The sequence below is a fragment of the Myxine glutinosa genome, chromosome 9, assembly GCF_964187855.1.
Source record: "Myxine glutinosa chromosome 9, kmMyxGlut1.1, whole genome shotgun sequence".
Lineage (NCBI taxonomy): Eukaryota > Metazoa > Chordata > Myxini > Myxiniformes > Myxinidae > Myxine > Myxine glutinosa.
The window spans coordinates 106,796,969-106,813,476 of NC_136269.1; the positions used below are offsets into that span (position 1 = coordinate 106,796,969).

Genomic DNA, 16,508 nt, shown 5'->3' on the forward strand with positions numbered 1-16,508 from the left:
CGAACTTGACCTGTAACTTATCATGAGGAAACCATTTGCCAAGTTTGAAATCATTAGCATTAAGCATTTAGAAAGAAAGTCCGGAAAACTGTTCTTTGCGTGACGGACTGACGGACTGACTGACTGACTGACTGACTGACTGACTGACTGACTGACTGACGGACTGACGGACGGAGGGATGGCGTGCAAACCTATAGTCCCCTCCGGTGTACATCGGTAGGGGACTAATAACAGCTCTCTTGACGTACCTGTTGAGCCTGTGAAAAATTTGGCTTTGCAGGTTCATTTGGTGTGTCCCTGTGTATGGGGTCGTGTCTTTATTGCTCCGCTCTGGTACGTGCTGGTATTGTATTTACATCCTGAAAGGATGTAGGTGTGCCATATGTAATTGCTTTCGTTTCCGCCATGGCTGATTTGATTTGTCCCGCCATTACATGGGCTTTCTGCAGTGTAAACTCCGGTTTCAAAAGCAACCGTTCACGTATGCGAGTGTATGTAAGGTTTACGTATGTAAGGGTTTTTTCCACGAGCTGATCTCATATCATTTCATCAGAGAGATCTCTAAACTCGCAATTAACCACAATCTTATGTACAGCAGCAACAAACTGAGCAGTAGATTAGATTGATTAGCTGTGTGTGGTCTTTGCACTCGCTGACGAAACTTGTATCGTTTGAAAACAATGTTCACTTTTGGCATGAAAAGGCTGTTAATGTGGTGAGAGCAGCAGAGTACGTGTCCTCAGCAACTGGTAGAGTATAGAATAAATGTTGCCCTTCAGCTCCTAGGCAGTGTATAAGCAATGCGCGCTTCCTCACATCAGAAAGTGCGTCGTCATTTACTGCCAGCATGAAGTTCTCGAACATGCGCATCCATGAGGTAAAAGGTATCGAAGGCTCACCGGACTCGGTAGGAATGCAGCAGGGTGGTGCAAGAGCAAGGTATCCCATCCTCGTCGCCAATATGTTGTATAGCAATGACAGCCCACACGCAGGTTCTTCAGATCAAGCATTTAATGGTGTCTCCTTCCCCACTCCTCACCACAGCTTGTACGCGTCACTACCGGTTACGCCTCATCCATTCTGGGTCATCATGCATTCATTAATATTCATGTAACTCCCAATACCACACTGCTCACCTCCACTCATTCTAGAGAATGAAAGTTCCTCTTTTTCCCAACTGTTGAACCAACTTCCTCAGTATGTTCAATCTCATCCTTCCCTCCAGAGCTTCACAACAGCTGTCAACACCATTTCGGATCACCTCCCTACCCACAGCCATCATCTTTTCTCCCACCATTTGCATTCTACAAGCCTACCTCTTTCCATGTTTCCAGTTTTTTCCTTCCACTTCTGTGACTGAGTTAGTGGCTTTCTCCATTACTAGGGCATGCCCGTACTATATATAAGCTAGGACGTGCCCGTACGTGGGTGCCCGTTCCTTGCCAAAAAAAAAAAAAAAAAAAAATTTGTGTAGGGGTGTGTGTGTGTAAACATCCTAGGGCGTGCCCGTACGTGGGTGCAAAAAAACATGCGTGCAAACAACAACAACAAAAAAAAACTTTGAAACCACGTGGCAGTAACGACCACAGAACCCCCCCCCCCTCTATTTACATGAATGGTTTGGTCCATTCGCAACGACCACAGAACCCCCCCCCCTCTATTTACATGCAATGGTTTGGTCCAAAGCGAACGGCTTGCACTCTTGCAGTGTTTGGTAAAGAAATCGCCATAGCTCGGTAAGTACTTGTCCGATTAATATGAAACCTTGAAAAGGCACATCCTCGGGTCCCCAGCAATATACCTGGCAAGTTTAAAGTATATCGGACCCGTGGTTGTCGAGAAACAGCGGTCACAGACAAACACACACACAGACACACACACACACACACACACACACACACACACACACACACACACACACACACACACACACACACACACACACACACACACACACATTGCTGGAATTATAGATAGATGTTCACCATCTGTGTCCTCTCCTTGCATTCATTTTTCCCAACATCCTTTTTTATTTTTTATTTTTTTTAATTTTATTTGGATACAAGATCGAGGCTCGTGTAAGAGCTAACATTAATGACAAAAAAACAAACCGACATATAAAACATATGATAAAGGGAGCGGGAGACAAGATGGGGAGAGAGTGGGAAACACACAAGTACAACATTTGAGAGCAGGGACATCGGGAGATCTGAGGGAGGGAGAGGGCTTGGGGGGAGGAGGCACGGGAAGGGGGGTTGGGGTTGGGAGAGGTAAAAAAACACATGGACACAGCTCGGACTTCCAGGAAAGAAGTCGGTATTTCAGAAAAGTGGATCTGGGGTGAATTAACAGGGGTAGAAAAGATCAAGGTTTTGGATGGGGGAAGATAAGAGATGGTGGTGAACAGCTGTTTTAAAGACATGGAGGGACGAGTGGGATTGAAGAGAGTGAGGGAGTTTGTTCCAGAGGCGGGAGAAAAGAGGAATGAAGGAGTGAAGGTGAGCAGAGAGTCTTGATTTTGGCAGTTTCACCAGAAGAGGGTTGCAGGCAGATCTTGTGCGACCTGCAGGAATATTTGGGGGACAGAGCACAGACAGAGCTGGGGGAGCAAGGCTGGAGAGGAGTCGGTAGAAGACAGAAAGACCACCAACCTGCCTGCGGTGAGTGAATGAAAGGCCCTCAGAGTTAGCTTCATCGCGGGAGATTCCTCATCCTTATTTATTTCTCCAGGTCTTTCTCTGTTTTGGCTCTTACCCCTGCTGTTGGTGTGTACCTTTCCCATCAGCCTCTTTTTACTGCTCTTTCCGGTTCTATTACATCATGACCCGTTCTGTCTTTTTGCTTCTCCAGGGTCTCGACACCATCCCAAAATAGAAATGTTGCTTTGGAGATTCCAATTATGAGGAATGTGCAAAGCTTTATCATTTTTGAGTGTTCATATTTCACTTCTGAAACTAGGTTGAAATGTCGAATACTGTATTCTTTCTTTTTTATTGGAAGTCTTTGCCTGTCGTGATGTGTTTTGTTGTTATGCTTCTGATTTTTTGTTCTCCTAATCTCATACTGACCTTGATCTGTACAGCATAGCATCCACCTCAATCTTCGATGCTTGTTGTTGTTGTTCATACATCAAACTTTCTGACATCTTGGTAGTATAGATGCTGCAAGCTGCATGGCCTTTTCCATATTAATGTAATATAAGTTGTGGAAAATTATGTTATTAAAATCCTAGTGTTTTAATTTTATTTTACCATCCCAAGACTCAGCTATGATTTAAGTGTGGTCATTGCGAGGATTTACGTAAATGGTCTTTATTACTTGGCAAAAAATTTTTTGGACAAGTATGTTGATCACTCTGGTGTGTGTGTGTGTGTGTGTGTGTGTGTGTGTGTGTGTGTGTGTGTGTGTGTGTGTGTGTGTGTGTGTGTGTGTGTGTGTGTGTGTGTGTGTGTGTGTGTTTGCTCACATATACTTGCCTATAGGTCACAATTTCAAAACCGATCTTCACGAAACTTTACCAAATGGTAGCTAACCGGATTCAACCACCATCTATCTTTGACTTCAACATAGGCCTAAGGTCAACAACCGTTTCAAATTTCTAAAGTCCTCAATTTTCATCTGATTGACTTGAAATTTGAATCGGATTTTCATTTAAGCTAAATGAGTTCAACCACCAACTATTTTTGAGATCAACTTAGGCCAAAAGGTCAACATAGGCCAAAGGTCAATAACCTTTTCAAATTGCTAAAATCCTCAATTTTCATCCGATTTACTTGAAATTTGAATCGTATTTTCTTATTAGCTAACTGAATTCAACCACCAACTATTTTTAAGGCCATCAGAGGCCAAAAGATCAACATGGCCAAAGGTCAACAACCTTTTCAAATTTCTAAAATCCTCTTTTCCTCTGATTGGCTTGAAATTTGAATAGGATTTTCATATCAGCTAACTGAATTCAACCACCAACTATTTTTGGGATCAACATATTCCAAAAGGTCAACATATGCCAAAAGGTCAACATATGCCAAAAGGTCAACATATGCCAAAAGGTCAACATAGCCCAAAAGGTCAACATAGGCTGAAGTTCAACAACCTTTTCAAATTTCTAAAGTCCTCAATTTTCATCTGATTGGCTTGAAATTTGAATAGGATTTTTATATCAGTGAACTGAATTCAATCACCATCTACTTTTGAGATCAACATTGGCCAAATGGTCAACATAGGCCAAATGTCAATAACCGTTTCAAATTTCTAAAATCCTCAATTTTCATCTGATTGGCTTGCCTTTGAATAGGATTTTCATATCACCTTACTGAATTCAACCACCGATTATATTTGAGGTCAACATAGGCCAAAAGGTCAACCATAGGCCAAATTTCTAAAATGTCAATTTTCATCCGATTAACTTAAAATTTGAAGACTATTTGCATATCAGGTCACTGAATTCAACCACCAATTCGTTTTGAGGTCGAAAGGATGTTCTACTGAGTGCCATTCTACTGTGTTCTCTTTTGCCAAGTGTTGCTCTATGTGTGATTTTTCATTGTTTTATTATTTACTAGCAGGATTACCTGGCATTGCTTGGCATAAATTAGTAATTTTGGGTGCCTAAAACACTTCCCTGCACCTACTAAGGAAAATTTATATTTAATATTACAATAGCACGCACACACTAATCTGGGATAATTTAATATTACCTTTCACATAGCTCCCGGTGTGTACCCTGGATAAGAATAGGTACACCGTATCCCTGCGTGTCGTAAAAGACGACTAAGAGGGTTGGCGTCAGGAAGGGCATCCGGCCATAAAAAACATTGCCTCAAAAAGAGAACCATGACAATTACAACTACATATGGGCAGGGTACAGCCCGAAGTGGAGATCGGTTTCTGAGGTTTGGGACATGGAATGTAGGGACAATGACAGGGAGATCAGGAGAAGTGGTGGAAGTATTGGTCAGAAGAAGAGTGGACATATGTTGTGTGCAAGAGACGAGATGGAAGGGAAGTGGTGTGAGAGTGGTGAAGGGTAGGCAGGGACAGAAATACAAGTTTGTGTGGCAAGGGTGCCTGGAGGGCGTGACTGGTGTTGGTGTCCTGTTTTCTGAGGAGTTTGTAGACAGTGTGGTGAGTGTGACGAGAGTGAGTGATAGGTTGATGATGGTGAAAATGATGATTGGAAAGCTCTTGGTGAACGTCATCTCGGGATATGCTCCGCAGGTTGGTCGAAGCGATGAAGAAAAGGACAAGTTCTGGTGTGCGATAGAGAAGCTGATGGAAAACGTGAAAGATGAGGAAGTTGTTGTGGTAGGAGGAGACCTAAATGGACATGTGGGAAGGAGTATGGATGGTTTTGACGGAGTTCATGGGGGTTACGGATATGGTGTGAGAAATGGAGAAGGTGAAAGGATTTTGGAGTTTGCTGATGGAGCTGATTTGTTGATTTGTAATACTCAGTTCCAGAAAGAGGATAATGAGCTTGTTACATACACGTCAGGTGGGTCGACGACAACCGTTGACTACCTGATGGTGCGTAGGCGAGATAGGGGGCACCTCCAGGACACAAAGGTGATCCCGGGGGAGGAGGGTGTTTCACAGCACCACTTGGTTGTCTGCGACATTAGGGTGAAAGGTGCGAGGAGAGCTCGGCGGGTGAAGTACCAACCGAGAATGAAGGTGTGGAGGTTGAAAGAGGTGACAGTAAGGGAGGCATTAAAAGAGAGGCTGAGTAGGGTCGGGGATGATGTGGTTGAGCTTGAAAGTGGTTGGATGTCGATGAAAGCTAGTCTGTTGGGAGCCGTTGGTGAGGTATGTGGATGGACAAAAGGACCCCCGAGGCACTCGGAAACATGGTGGTGGGATGATGAAGTTGGAAAGAGGATTGACGAGAAGAGGAAGAAGTTCAAGGAGTGGCAGAAGGCGAAGGGTACGGGAGCAGAAACAGCAGAGCATGAAAGTTATAAGGCAGCCAGAAAGGCTGCAAAGAAAGAGGTAGCAAAGGCGCAGGAGGCATGTAGGAAAATGTTCGGAGAACGCTTGGATTCGGAAGAGGGTCAGAAAGCAGTATTCAGGATTGCAAAGCAGATAGCGAAAGAGAGGTGTGATGTGATGGGGGTGAGTTGCTTGAAGGATGAAGTGGGACAAATCGTTGTCGACCCAGATGGAATTAAAGGAAGATGGAAAATATATATGGAAATGCTGTTGAATACAGAGAATGAATGGGATGGCAACATAGAGAGTAACCCAGTTTTAGGACCGGCAGAGAAGATAACTGAGAAGGAAGTTGAGGAAGCGATAAAAGCAATGAAGGGTAGAAAAGCGGGAGGGCCGACGGGAGTTGTGGGAGATATGTTGAAGGCAGCAGGAAGTTGGGGTGTGAAGAGAATGACAGAGATCTGTAATCTGGTGGTGAAAGAAGGCCGCATTCCAGTGGATTGGGAACTGAGTACCCTCGTCCCTCTATACAAGGGGAAAGGTGACCCTCTGGAGTGTGGCTCGTACCGAGCGATAAAGTTATTGGAGCATGGAATGAAGGTATTGGAAAGGGTGTTGGAGAGGAGGATAAGGAAGAAAGTGAAGATCGACGAAATGCAGTTTGGATTCATGCCAGGAAGAGGAACGACAGACGCGCTTTTCATTGTGAGGCAGTTGCAGGAGAAGTACATGGAGAAGAGGAAGAAGTTGTTTCTTGGGTTTGTTGATCTGGAGAAAGCATTCGATAGGGTACCACGCAAAGTATTGACATGGGCATTGAGGAAGTTAGGAGTGGAGGAATGGTTGATCAGAGTAGTGATGGCAATGTACAAAAGAGCGCGCACAGCTGTAAGGACGAAGGACGGGAACAGTGGTGAGTTTGAGGTGAAGGTGGGAGTGCATCAGGGGTCGGTACTAAGTCCACTACTATTTGTAGCTGTGATGGAGGTGCTGGCTCAGAACGTAAAGGAGGGTTTACCGTGGGAGTTGTTGTATGCAGATGATCTGGTGTTGATTGCGGAAAGTATGGATGGCCTGAAGGAAAAGATGAACACGTGGAAGGAATGTATGGAGACAAAAGGTCTGAAGGTGAATATCGGAAAGACGAAGGTGATGGCAAGTGGTAAAGCATGTGGTGAGGTGGAAAGAACTGGGAAGTGGCCCTGTGCTGTGTGTAGGAAGGGTGTCGGAGTGAACTCCATTCAATGTACAATGTGCGTTGAGTGGGTTCATCAAAAGTGTAGTGGTCTGAGAGGGTCATTAACCAGTGTGGCAGCTACATTCAAATGTAAGGTGTGCACAGAGGGAGCTGCAGATGGAGGAAATGTTGAGTTGGATCTTGGAGACGGCGTGAAGCTGGAAGGTGTGAAAACATTTTGCTACCTCGGAGACATGCTGAATGGAGAAGGTGGATCAGACTCGGCAACGGTTGCTCGAGTGAGATGTGCATGGAAGAAGTTTCGGGAACTGAGTGGCGTGCTGATGATGAGGGGAGTGTCGTTGAAGCTGAAGGGAAAGGTGTATGCCGCATGTGTGAGAAGTGTTATGATTTATGGGAGCGAGACATGGGTAATGAACGTAGAGCAGCAACGAAGGTTGGAAAGGGTGGAAATGCGAATGGTTCGACGGATGTGCGGAGTATCGTTGAGAGAGTGGAAGACAAATGATGAATTGCGAAAGATGATGGGAATAGAGCCTGTGATTGATGCTGTGAAGAGGAACAGGTTGAGATGGTTTGGTCATGTGTTGAGGAAGGATGAAAGTGACTGGTTGAGAAGAGTGATGGAAATGAATGTAGAAGGAAGCAGAGGACGGGGAAGACCGAGAAAGACTTGGCTAAAGATGGTGGAAGAAGAAATGCGGGCAAGGGGGTTAACAAGGGGAGATGCAGAAAATAGGGCAAAATGGAGAAGATTGTCATGGGGACCGCAAGGCTAACCCCCGCTCTAGCAGGGAAAATGGCCTTTAAAATGTATGTTGTTGTTGTTGTTGTTTCACATAGCTATAAAGGCTCAGGCACGATAGAACAATTTTTTTTAAATCCCCCAAAAAATGGAACTTTTTTTTCCCCCAAATTATTATTATTATTTTTTCCCCACAACACTCACCGACTCTCACTGAGAAAGGCCAACCCCCGCTTTGCGGGTAAAAATGGCCTCTAAACGGTGGTGGTGGGATGGTGGATGCTTTGAGATTGTGGTGGATGTTAATTTGCCATGGGGTCTTTCTCAGAGTAGGCATTTGCTGCTAGCACCTTGGCCAAGTTGCTTTTTCTTCCTTAAATTTGTAGGGGCGCACTGCATCGGTGGTACAGCCGTGCCTCACTCATGATGCAACCAACGAGTCAAATTAGTTAATGAACCTCAGTCCAACATGCGTTAGGTGATGACCACCTGCAACATTGGAGGCAGCAGCAGGATGCCTAATTGGACACTATTGCAATTATTATGGAATCAAAATGTGGAAGTGATATTGTGGAACCGAAATGTTAATGATCAGGATAATTGTTTTGGCTGATATCACACTGGAGCTAGAAAGCAATGTGATTGCTGAACTGTGGTGCAAAGCAGAATATAAACCTTAATTTTTGTGCTTTTAGAACGTGGTAAAATTGCAGTAAGGGTTCTTAAATTGGAATTAAAATTAGGCCAAAGATTAAATCTAAAATAAATTGGAATTAAAATAAAGAAAAATTATCAAAAATTAAACACGTCATGCATTCTGAAATTCTTAGCATTCTGAAATAATAGTGACTCATAACATCTACTAAATGGGTTTTCAATTGGGTTTGAGAGACCCATTTCATATCTTACATAATGGTGGCCCAATAATGATTGCATGGCAGCATAATTAACACAAAATGATGTGTGTTAACAAATGAGAACAAACCTCTCATCTAAAAAAAATTAAATAAAATGGTGACCGGCTGCCATCTTGGTACTCAGCACAACATGGAAAAGGCCCTATTAAAATAAAAATGTTTATTTAAAAATCTGATGATCTTTGATTTTTTTTTTCCACATTGCTTACGATGGAATTTTCGGTCAGTATGGAGTCCCAATATGGTGGCCTCTTGGCCTCATCACCAAATGCACTCTCATCGGCCGGTCGTTCCACCATATTATAGAACTCAGTGGAACCTACCCGGAATAAGTGTCAATCATTTGGGATTAGGTGTGAGGCAGGACACACTGATGAGCTGGATTGGACGGGAAATGTTTACATCTAATTTTAGATAATCTGCCTGTGGAATAATTGAACTCTTACTGCAATTTTATCACGTTCGGTGCACAATTCTCGGCTGACCTCCATGTGCGTGTGTGTGTGCATATTTAACGTATAATTTCAGGAGATGCGTGCACATGCACAGCTATCTATATGAAGCTAACCACAGCACACGGGCCACCGTTTTGATGAGCAAGAGAGTTTTAAAAAGACATTGATTTTGAGCACATATAAATATATGGGAGAAATCACGTGATGCAGGACAACACTAGAATGGGGGAGATGAGTCCATGAATTCCATAGGATTGAATTGGATTTGATGTAGCAGCCACTTAATGTAGCAGACTCTTAAGACACACAATCACAACTTTCCTTTCCATTTAAACAAATCCCTTTCAGTCATAGACTGTTGTAAAATGTAAGGCAGGTTCTTCCGTTTTTTGCTCACTTTGCTATGAAAAGCTTTTGACGTGTACGTGAGGTGTTCAAAATGTTCTTGGAATGAAACACAATCGTTCAAGATCCAGCTCAATGGGGGTTTTCCCACAATATACACGTGCAGTATACACACGTGTAAAATATTTTCAAGTTTTTTTTTTTGGTTTATTACTTGCAAAATCAAAGATTTTTCAAGTATATTGATTGGTCTTGTGCGTTATCCTGTCTGTCCTGTCAATCGCCTGCAGGCCACAATTTTAAACCGATCTTCACGAAACTTCACCAGATGATAGAGTTGGTCATCAGGAAGAAACCTATTGATTTTGAGGTCAAAGGTCATCTTGAGGTCAAATTTGTAAAATTCTCATTTTTCATCCGATTGATTTTTTTTTTTTTTTTGATACAAGATCGAGGCTCGTGTAAGAGCTAACATTAATCACAAAGAAAAAAAACTGACATATAAAACATGATAAAGGGAGCGGGAGACACGATGGGGGGAGAGAGGGAAACACACAAGTACAACAGCAAAGAACAGGGACATCAGGAGATCTGTGGGAGTGAGAGGGCTTGGGAGGAGGAGGCATGGGAAGGGGGTGGGGGGAGGGGGGTGGGAGAGGTATAAAACACATGGACACTGCTAGGACTTCCAGAAAATAAGTCGGTATTTCAAAAAAGTGGATCTGGGGTGAATTAACGGGGGCAGAAAAGATCAAGGTTTTGGATGGGGGAAGATAAGAGATGGTGGTGAACAGCTGTTTTAAAGACCTGGAGGGAGGAGAGGGATTGATGAGAGTGTGGGAGTTTGTTTGTTCCAAAGGCGGGAGAAAAGAGGAATGAAGGAGTGAAGATGAGCAGAGAGTCTTGATTTTTGCAGTTTTACCAGAAGAGGGTTGTTGGCAGATCTTGTTCGTCCTGCAGGAATATTTGGGGGACAGAGCACAGACAGTGCAGGGGGAGCAAGGCCGGAGGGGAGTTGAGAGAAGACAGAAAGACCACCTACCTGCCTGCGGTGAGTGGGTGAAAGGACCTCGGAGTTAGCTTCATCGCGGGAGATTCCAATGATTCTGAAAGCTTTGGTTTCAACAGAGTGAAGTCGAGCTAGGTGTGAGGCAGGAGCACCAGCCCAGAGGGGGGAACAGCATTCCATTGAGCTGCGGATGAAAGCCTTGTGTGTGGTGAGTAGCTCAAGTGTGCCAAGGAAAGGACTTCACACGACGGAGGATGCCCAGTCAGCGACTTGCTTTGGAGGCCAGCTGGAAATGTGGTTTTCCCAGGAAAGATCATGGCAGATAGTGAGACTCAAAAGCTTGAATGACAGAACTTCTTGGAGAGGATTGTTCAGAAAGTAGATGGGAGGGTTGTCCAGTCGGTCTTTTGGGAGAGACATAGTAAGAGTGTGAGATTTGTCAGGATTGAAAGACATGCTCCACTTGTTAGACCAGTCTGTGATTTTGTCCAGGTCTGCAGAGAGTGAGGAGGCTGCTGCCTGCTGATCTGAGGCATGAGGTATGGAGCAGCAGAGAGTGGAGTCATCAGCAAAGAGATGGGGAGGATTTTCCAGAGAGTTGGAGAGATCATGGATGAAGACCACAAAAAGCACAGAGCCCAGAACACTGCCTTGGGGAGCTCCAGCCTGAACAGGAATGGTCGATGAGAGAAATCCATTCAGGGCCACACGTTGATTACGACCAGAAAGGAAGTCCGCAAGCCATGCGTGGAGATTTCCATGATACCATAGGAGGAGAGTTTGGTGAGCAGAGTGTGGTGCCAGACCGTATCGAAGGCACGTGATATGTCAAGGGAGACGGCTCTGATTTCCTGTTTGACATCAAGGACCTCCATCCATTGTTGAGACAGCAGAAGCAGCATGTCCAGAGTAGAATGACCTGGTCTGAATCCAAATTGATGATCCGAGATCAAACCATTGAAGAAGAGGAAGGATTTGATGTCAGAAGCGATGATGGATTCCATGACTTTGCTGATTATTGGGAGCAAGCTGATTGGTCTGTAGTTGCAAGGATCTGTTTTTGCACCTTTTTGTGTAAAGCGGTAATGTTGGCTGATTTCCAAGATGATGGCAGATGACCTTGAGCAAATGAGAGGGTGAAGAGAACACAGAGGGTGTGAAAGAGCGGCAGAGCAGGATTTTAGGACCCGTGGGCTTATGCCTTCTGGTCCAGTTGCAGAATCAGAGTCGAGGATTGACAGAAACTTCTCCACCTTGTCAGGAGAAAAGGACACAGAATCCAGGAGCAGCTGGATTCGACTGGGTAAGGTGGGTACAGAGAGAGATGGGCTTGGGACACAAGATTTTGAGGCAAACACAGAGTTGCGGCATTCGGCCTTTTAACGTGCGGTGTCAGCTGTTTAGCTGTTTGAGGTAAGGGAGGGGATGGAGGGGGAACAAACACCAGAAACAGATTTGACAAGATGCCACCAGGATTTGGAGGAGGGAGACAGGTTTGAGAGTTGAGTCTTGAGAGTGGAGAGATATTGTTTCCTAGCTCTCCTGAGGGTAGACACACACTTATTCCGAGCTTTGTGAAAGGAAATTAGATTGCCTTCAGTTGGATTCGCCTTCCATGAGGTGAAGGCAAGTTGCCTCACTCCAAGCCACTACCATGGACGGGAGGAAGGGTATGACAACTGAAGACGAGATGGGATAAATCTGTGCATGAGGGAGAGCAATATACTTTGGAAGAATTCCCCGGAAGAGTTGATGTCAGAGGCAGTAGAGATGGGAGTCCAGTCCAGATGATTGATGGTTGCTTGAAGACCGTGCCAGTCGGCCTGAGTGAATTGCCAGACTCGTCAACGCTGAGGAGGCTCTCTGTTAATTTGCAGAGAGATATCTACTTTAACGAGCAAATGATCAGAAGAACCAATTGGAGCAGAAGAAGAGGAGCAGACATTTCCAGGGAAGTTTGTCATAACCAAGTCTAGAAGAGAAGATGCTCCGTTGACTGAAATCCGGGTCGGGAAATTGACAGATTGTGTCAGTCCCAGCGAGTCGCAGAAGTCCTTTGCTGAGTTGCCATAGCTGGTGAGGGAGGTACCCACACCCAGCCAGCTGGTATGATGACAGTTGAAATCACCACATATGAGGAAGAGAGAGAGAGAGAGTTGGGATGAGTGAATAGAAGTTGGTCCATGTTGTCAGACAGCGAGATGTAGATGGAGTCATCACTGTTTGGAGGACGGTACAGAACACATATGAACAAAAGTTGGGAGCGGAGGGGAAGCCATAGCCAGAGGAACTCTTGGGGGTGGGGTGGAGAGAGGGCAGAGCAAGGAGAGTGAGGAAGAGACTTGAGAATTGAACAGCATTTGCATATTGAGCCACTAAATAGGGAAACCATCTATTTTTGAGGTCAAAAGGTCAAAGGTCAACTCAAGGTCAAACTTCCAAAATCATCAATAAATCTAATTATATTGATATAAGAATTATTTTCATTAAGATCGTCATTTTACATCTTAATGAAATGTACAATTTGATGTATCCATGGCAACGTTTTTTGAGGGTGGGGGGAGGTGGTTGGCTTTTGCAAGTATCGTGATCTGCATGACGTATTTCTTGTTTGTGTGCTTGTTTGATTGTTTGTGCATTTATTTGTACAGTCATTCTGTCATGGCCAAACCATAGCATCTAGAGGCCCTACATTTTGGTTATAGGTATTTCTCCCCCCCACCCCCAGGCAGTCTTAGGTAGCCAATGCTATTGGTTAATAAGAAAATGTGTATTTCTTATACACCTCCTTCGATTGTCTTTGGCATATCTTCGACCATTGTGTGCCTCTTGTTTCTCGAACTGTTTGAATACCCCACATACTATATTTCCCTAAATGATGTCATGGCAATGCCCAAATCTTTTCAGCAGTATATCAGTGCGTTTCATTATTGTTTATAAACATTCTGCATACTTTGCCATTCAAACTGTAAATTTCCAAAAATTATTATTTGAAAATCATATTGTGGGATTTCTTTTTTCCTCCATCAATGTATTTCATAGAACTCCTGGAGTTATTGCCATTAACTTAATAACATTAGCTTGCCTTGTCCAAATGAAAAAAAAGAAACTACTTCTTAATTTCCTTTAAATTAATCGATTTATTTTGTGGTTTGGCTCACAGGTTGGCCAACTACAACATTTATATACTAAGGCCTTGCTCAGCTGGTTGAAGCTGGCATTTAACTCCACCTGGTTGTTTTTCCCGAGTGGGATGAAATTACCAGAAGTGTGGGTGATTGTGGTTCTGAAGCCATTTCAAGCTGAAAAATATGCATTAATGACGTCTTCGTGACACGTCTTCGTCACTGTAAAATCCTTTTTTTTAGATGAGGGCTCCACTCGGTGCAGAATAGATCCACACCCCTCCTGACAGGCAAGCTGAGGGAGCATCCGTTTCCCGGTATGAAGAAAATAACCAACTGCCGTTCTATCTGCAGCATATCTTTCAGTGCAAAAAAGACCCATGTATTGTCACGTTGTCCCTCCATTACGACGAGTAGGCAAATCGCCCAATTTATTGATGTGGTCATTCTCCAGTTGAGGTGCAGTCTGTGGAGCGCTGGGCCTCACTGTCATCTGAAAGCTGTCTTGTGAAGATCATATTTCCAACCTGGCCACCAAAGCTAGTCACTACCTAAGAACTCTCTGCAGGGCCAAGTTATTCCTCTGCCATATTCAGCTTCCAATTGTGTACGCAACCTTCATCAGGAAGGTCTTACATTATGGCTCCCCACTATGTGGTGCTGCTGTTTTCCATCTTGCTGGTGCTCTTTCCCACTTCAAAGCTTTATAACACCTGCTGAGACCCTTTTCTCACCCTTCACCATTGTTCTAGCCATGTGCTGTGGTGTATCCCTTTGTTGTCATTCACACCATTTTCCCTTTGCCACATTTCTCTTTTTTATATACACAAAGAATTAAGTTAAGCACCCCCCCCGTTTTTTTACAACCTCGCACATTACAAGTTTGTTGTCGTCAAAACAGTGTAATATACCCATGATATTGCTATATTTTCTGGAGAAGTGATATTATGGTCACATAAAAACATAACAATCATGCCGTTTTCAATATTTTATTCTGAATAATTTAAGGTGAAATTTTTTGGGAATTTTAGGCATATTTTCACCTCAATTTAAGTATGGAGCTATAGGTCCATCACGGACAGTGTGGATGACGTTTATGTTTTCTAACGTACAGTCATTGTTCTGAGAAGACCTCTAGCGATCTTTGCGTCAATAACGTGTGTAGGACCCACGTGATCGGATCACTGACTCAACCAATCACTTTTTTTCATTTTGATCACTCAATTTCATCAATGGATAATTGCTAATGTCATACCAATCATTATTTGATCTCACATACCTTAGAATATATGCCAATGTATACATATACACAAAGAATATATATTAGGGGGTGCTTACCTTAATTCGTTGTGTAGGGGTGCTTAACTTAATTCTTTGTGTATACATTTATTGCCCCTTGTCATTCTGCCGTCCATGAGCTTCAATAGCTGTGTTTTTTGAAATGTTATTTGATTAATCAGATCACACTGCTGCTATTTGATCATCCACATCAACAAGCGTTAATGTTGAGGTGATGTTCAGATGCTTCTGGCAGTGGTCAATAGTTTTACACCCAGGAGGCCCGCAGCCTATAATGCACAACCCAGTCGTGGCCAGCTTGCCCCGACGGGCTTTATTCCACCATCTGTCACTGTTGTAGTCTCGTGTTGAGCTTGCAGTGCTGCAAAAAAAAAAAAAAGCATGCTTGCGATCTGTTTGCTTTTTGCAGCTTGGGAGGATCTGTTGCTGCCTACAAGATAGTGCCAGATGATATGGACCAAATCAAGGTGAGATTAATTTCCTTGCTTTCTGAAGTTTAACTGCATGTGCTGCATTAGGAGTTGATTGGTTGACCAGCATCATATAATTCCTAACAGGCCGATCTGAGTGACATAATTATTTATGAATACAGGAGAAAAGCGTTTTAAAGCTTGAGGGTCAGAAGATATTCGCACACTGCATTTGCTGCATGTCATAACATAGGAAACAAGAAAGAGCAATCAGATTGCAGACCCTCGCCAGGATGTTTTCAGTGGGGGTTTTTTTTTTTTAGTATACAAGATCGAGGCTCATGTAAGAGCTAAAAGTGGTTTTTCAGGCTTTTGTGTTAAAACAAATATGGCGGCCGAACCACATGACCGATGACATCATCACATTGTGAGCGGAATATCTTGAAAAATAAGCGAAGTACCAACTTCTAATCTGGTGTGTGGATGTATCTAGGCATAAGGAAGAACGCTATTGAAATTTGGGTCGCCACGTCAAAATCCAAGATGGCCGCCACCATATATGTGTCTGAACCTTGTGAGCGAAATATCTTGAAAAATAAACGAACTACTAACTTCTAATCTGGTGTGTGGGTGTACCTACGCTTAACGAAGAACGCTATTGAAAATTGGGTCGCCACGTCAAAATCCAAAATGGCCGCCGCCATGTATGTCTGAACCTTGTGAGCGGAATATCTTGAAAAATAAGCGAAGTACCAACTTCTAATCTGGTGTGTGCGTGTATCTAGGCATAAGGAAGAACGCGATTGAAAATTGGGTCGCCACGTCAAAATCCCAGATGGCCGCCACCATATATGTCTGAACCTTGTGAGCGAAATATCTTGAAAAATAAACGAACTACTTCCTTCTAATCTGGTGTGTGGGTGTATCTACGCATAAGGGAGAACGCTATTGAAAATTGGGTCGCCACGTCAAAATCCAAGATGGCCACCTTGCGTCTTCCACTTTGTCAACTCACATCACTTCACCGACGGGGGACCTAGGCTTAACGCTTGTTTTTTTTAGTATATAAGATCG

The 16,508-nt window shown here is 43.7% G+C and overlaps 2 protein-coding genes across 6 annotated transcripts in view; both read left to right on the top strand.

Annotated features, from left to right (window-relative positions):
• Window positions 1-16,508, top strand: part of LOC144893653 (uncharacterized) — a 1,023,192-nt gene that overhangs the window by 560,978 nt on the left and 445,706 nt on the right. The window lies entirely within an intron of this gene.
• The window catches only part of LOC137435116 (gephyrin), a 279,017-nt gene that overhangs the window by 85,877 nt on the left and 176,632 nt on the right, over window positions 1-16,508 (top strand). For 4 of the 5 annotated variants that reach the window (XM_068128600.2, XM_068128601.2, XM_068128602.2 and 1 more), the window contains exon 3: window positions 15,434-15,491. The exons of the other annotated variant lie outside the window; for it this stretch is intronic. In XM_068128600.2, coding sequence (XP_067984701.2) covers window positions 15,434-15,491 — 58 coding nt within the window. The remainder of the gene's footprint in view (window positions 1-15,433; window positions 15,492-16,508) is intronic. 5 annotated transcript variants of the gene reach the window in all.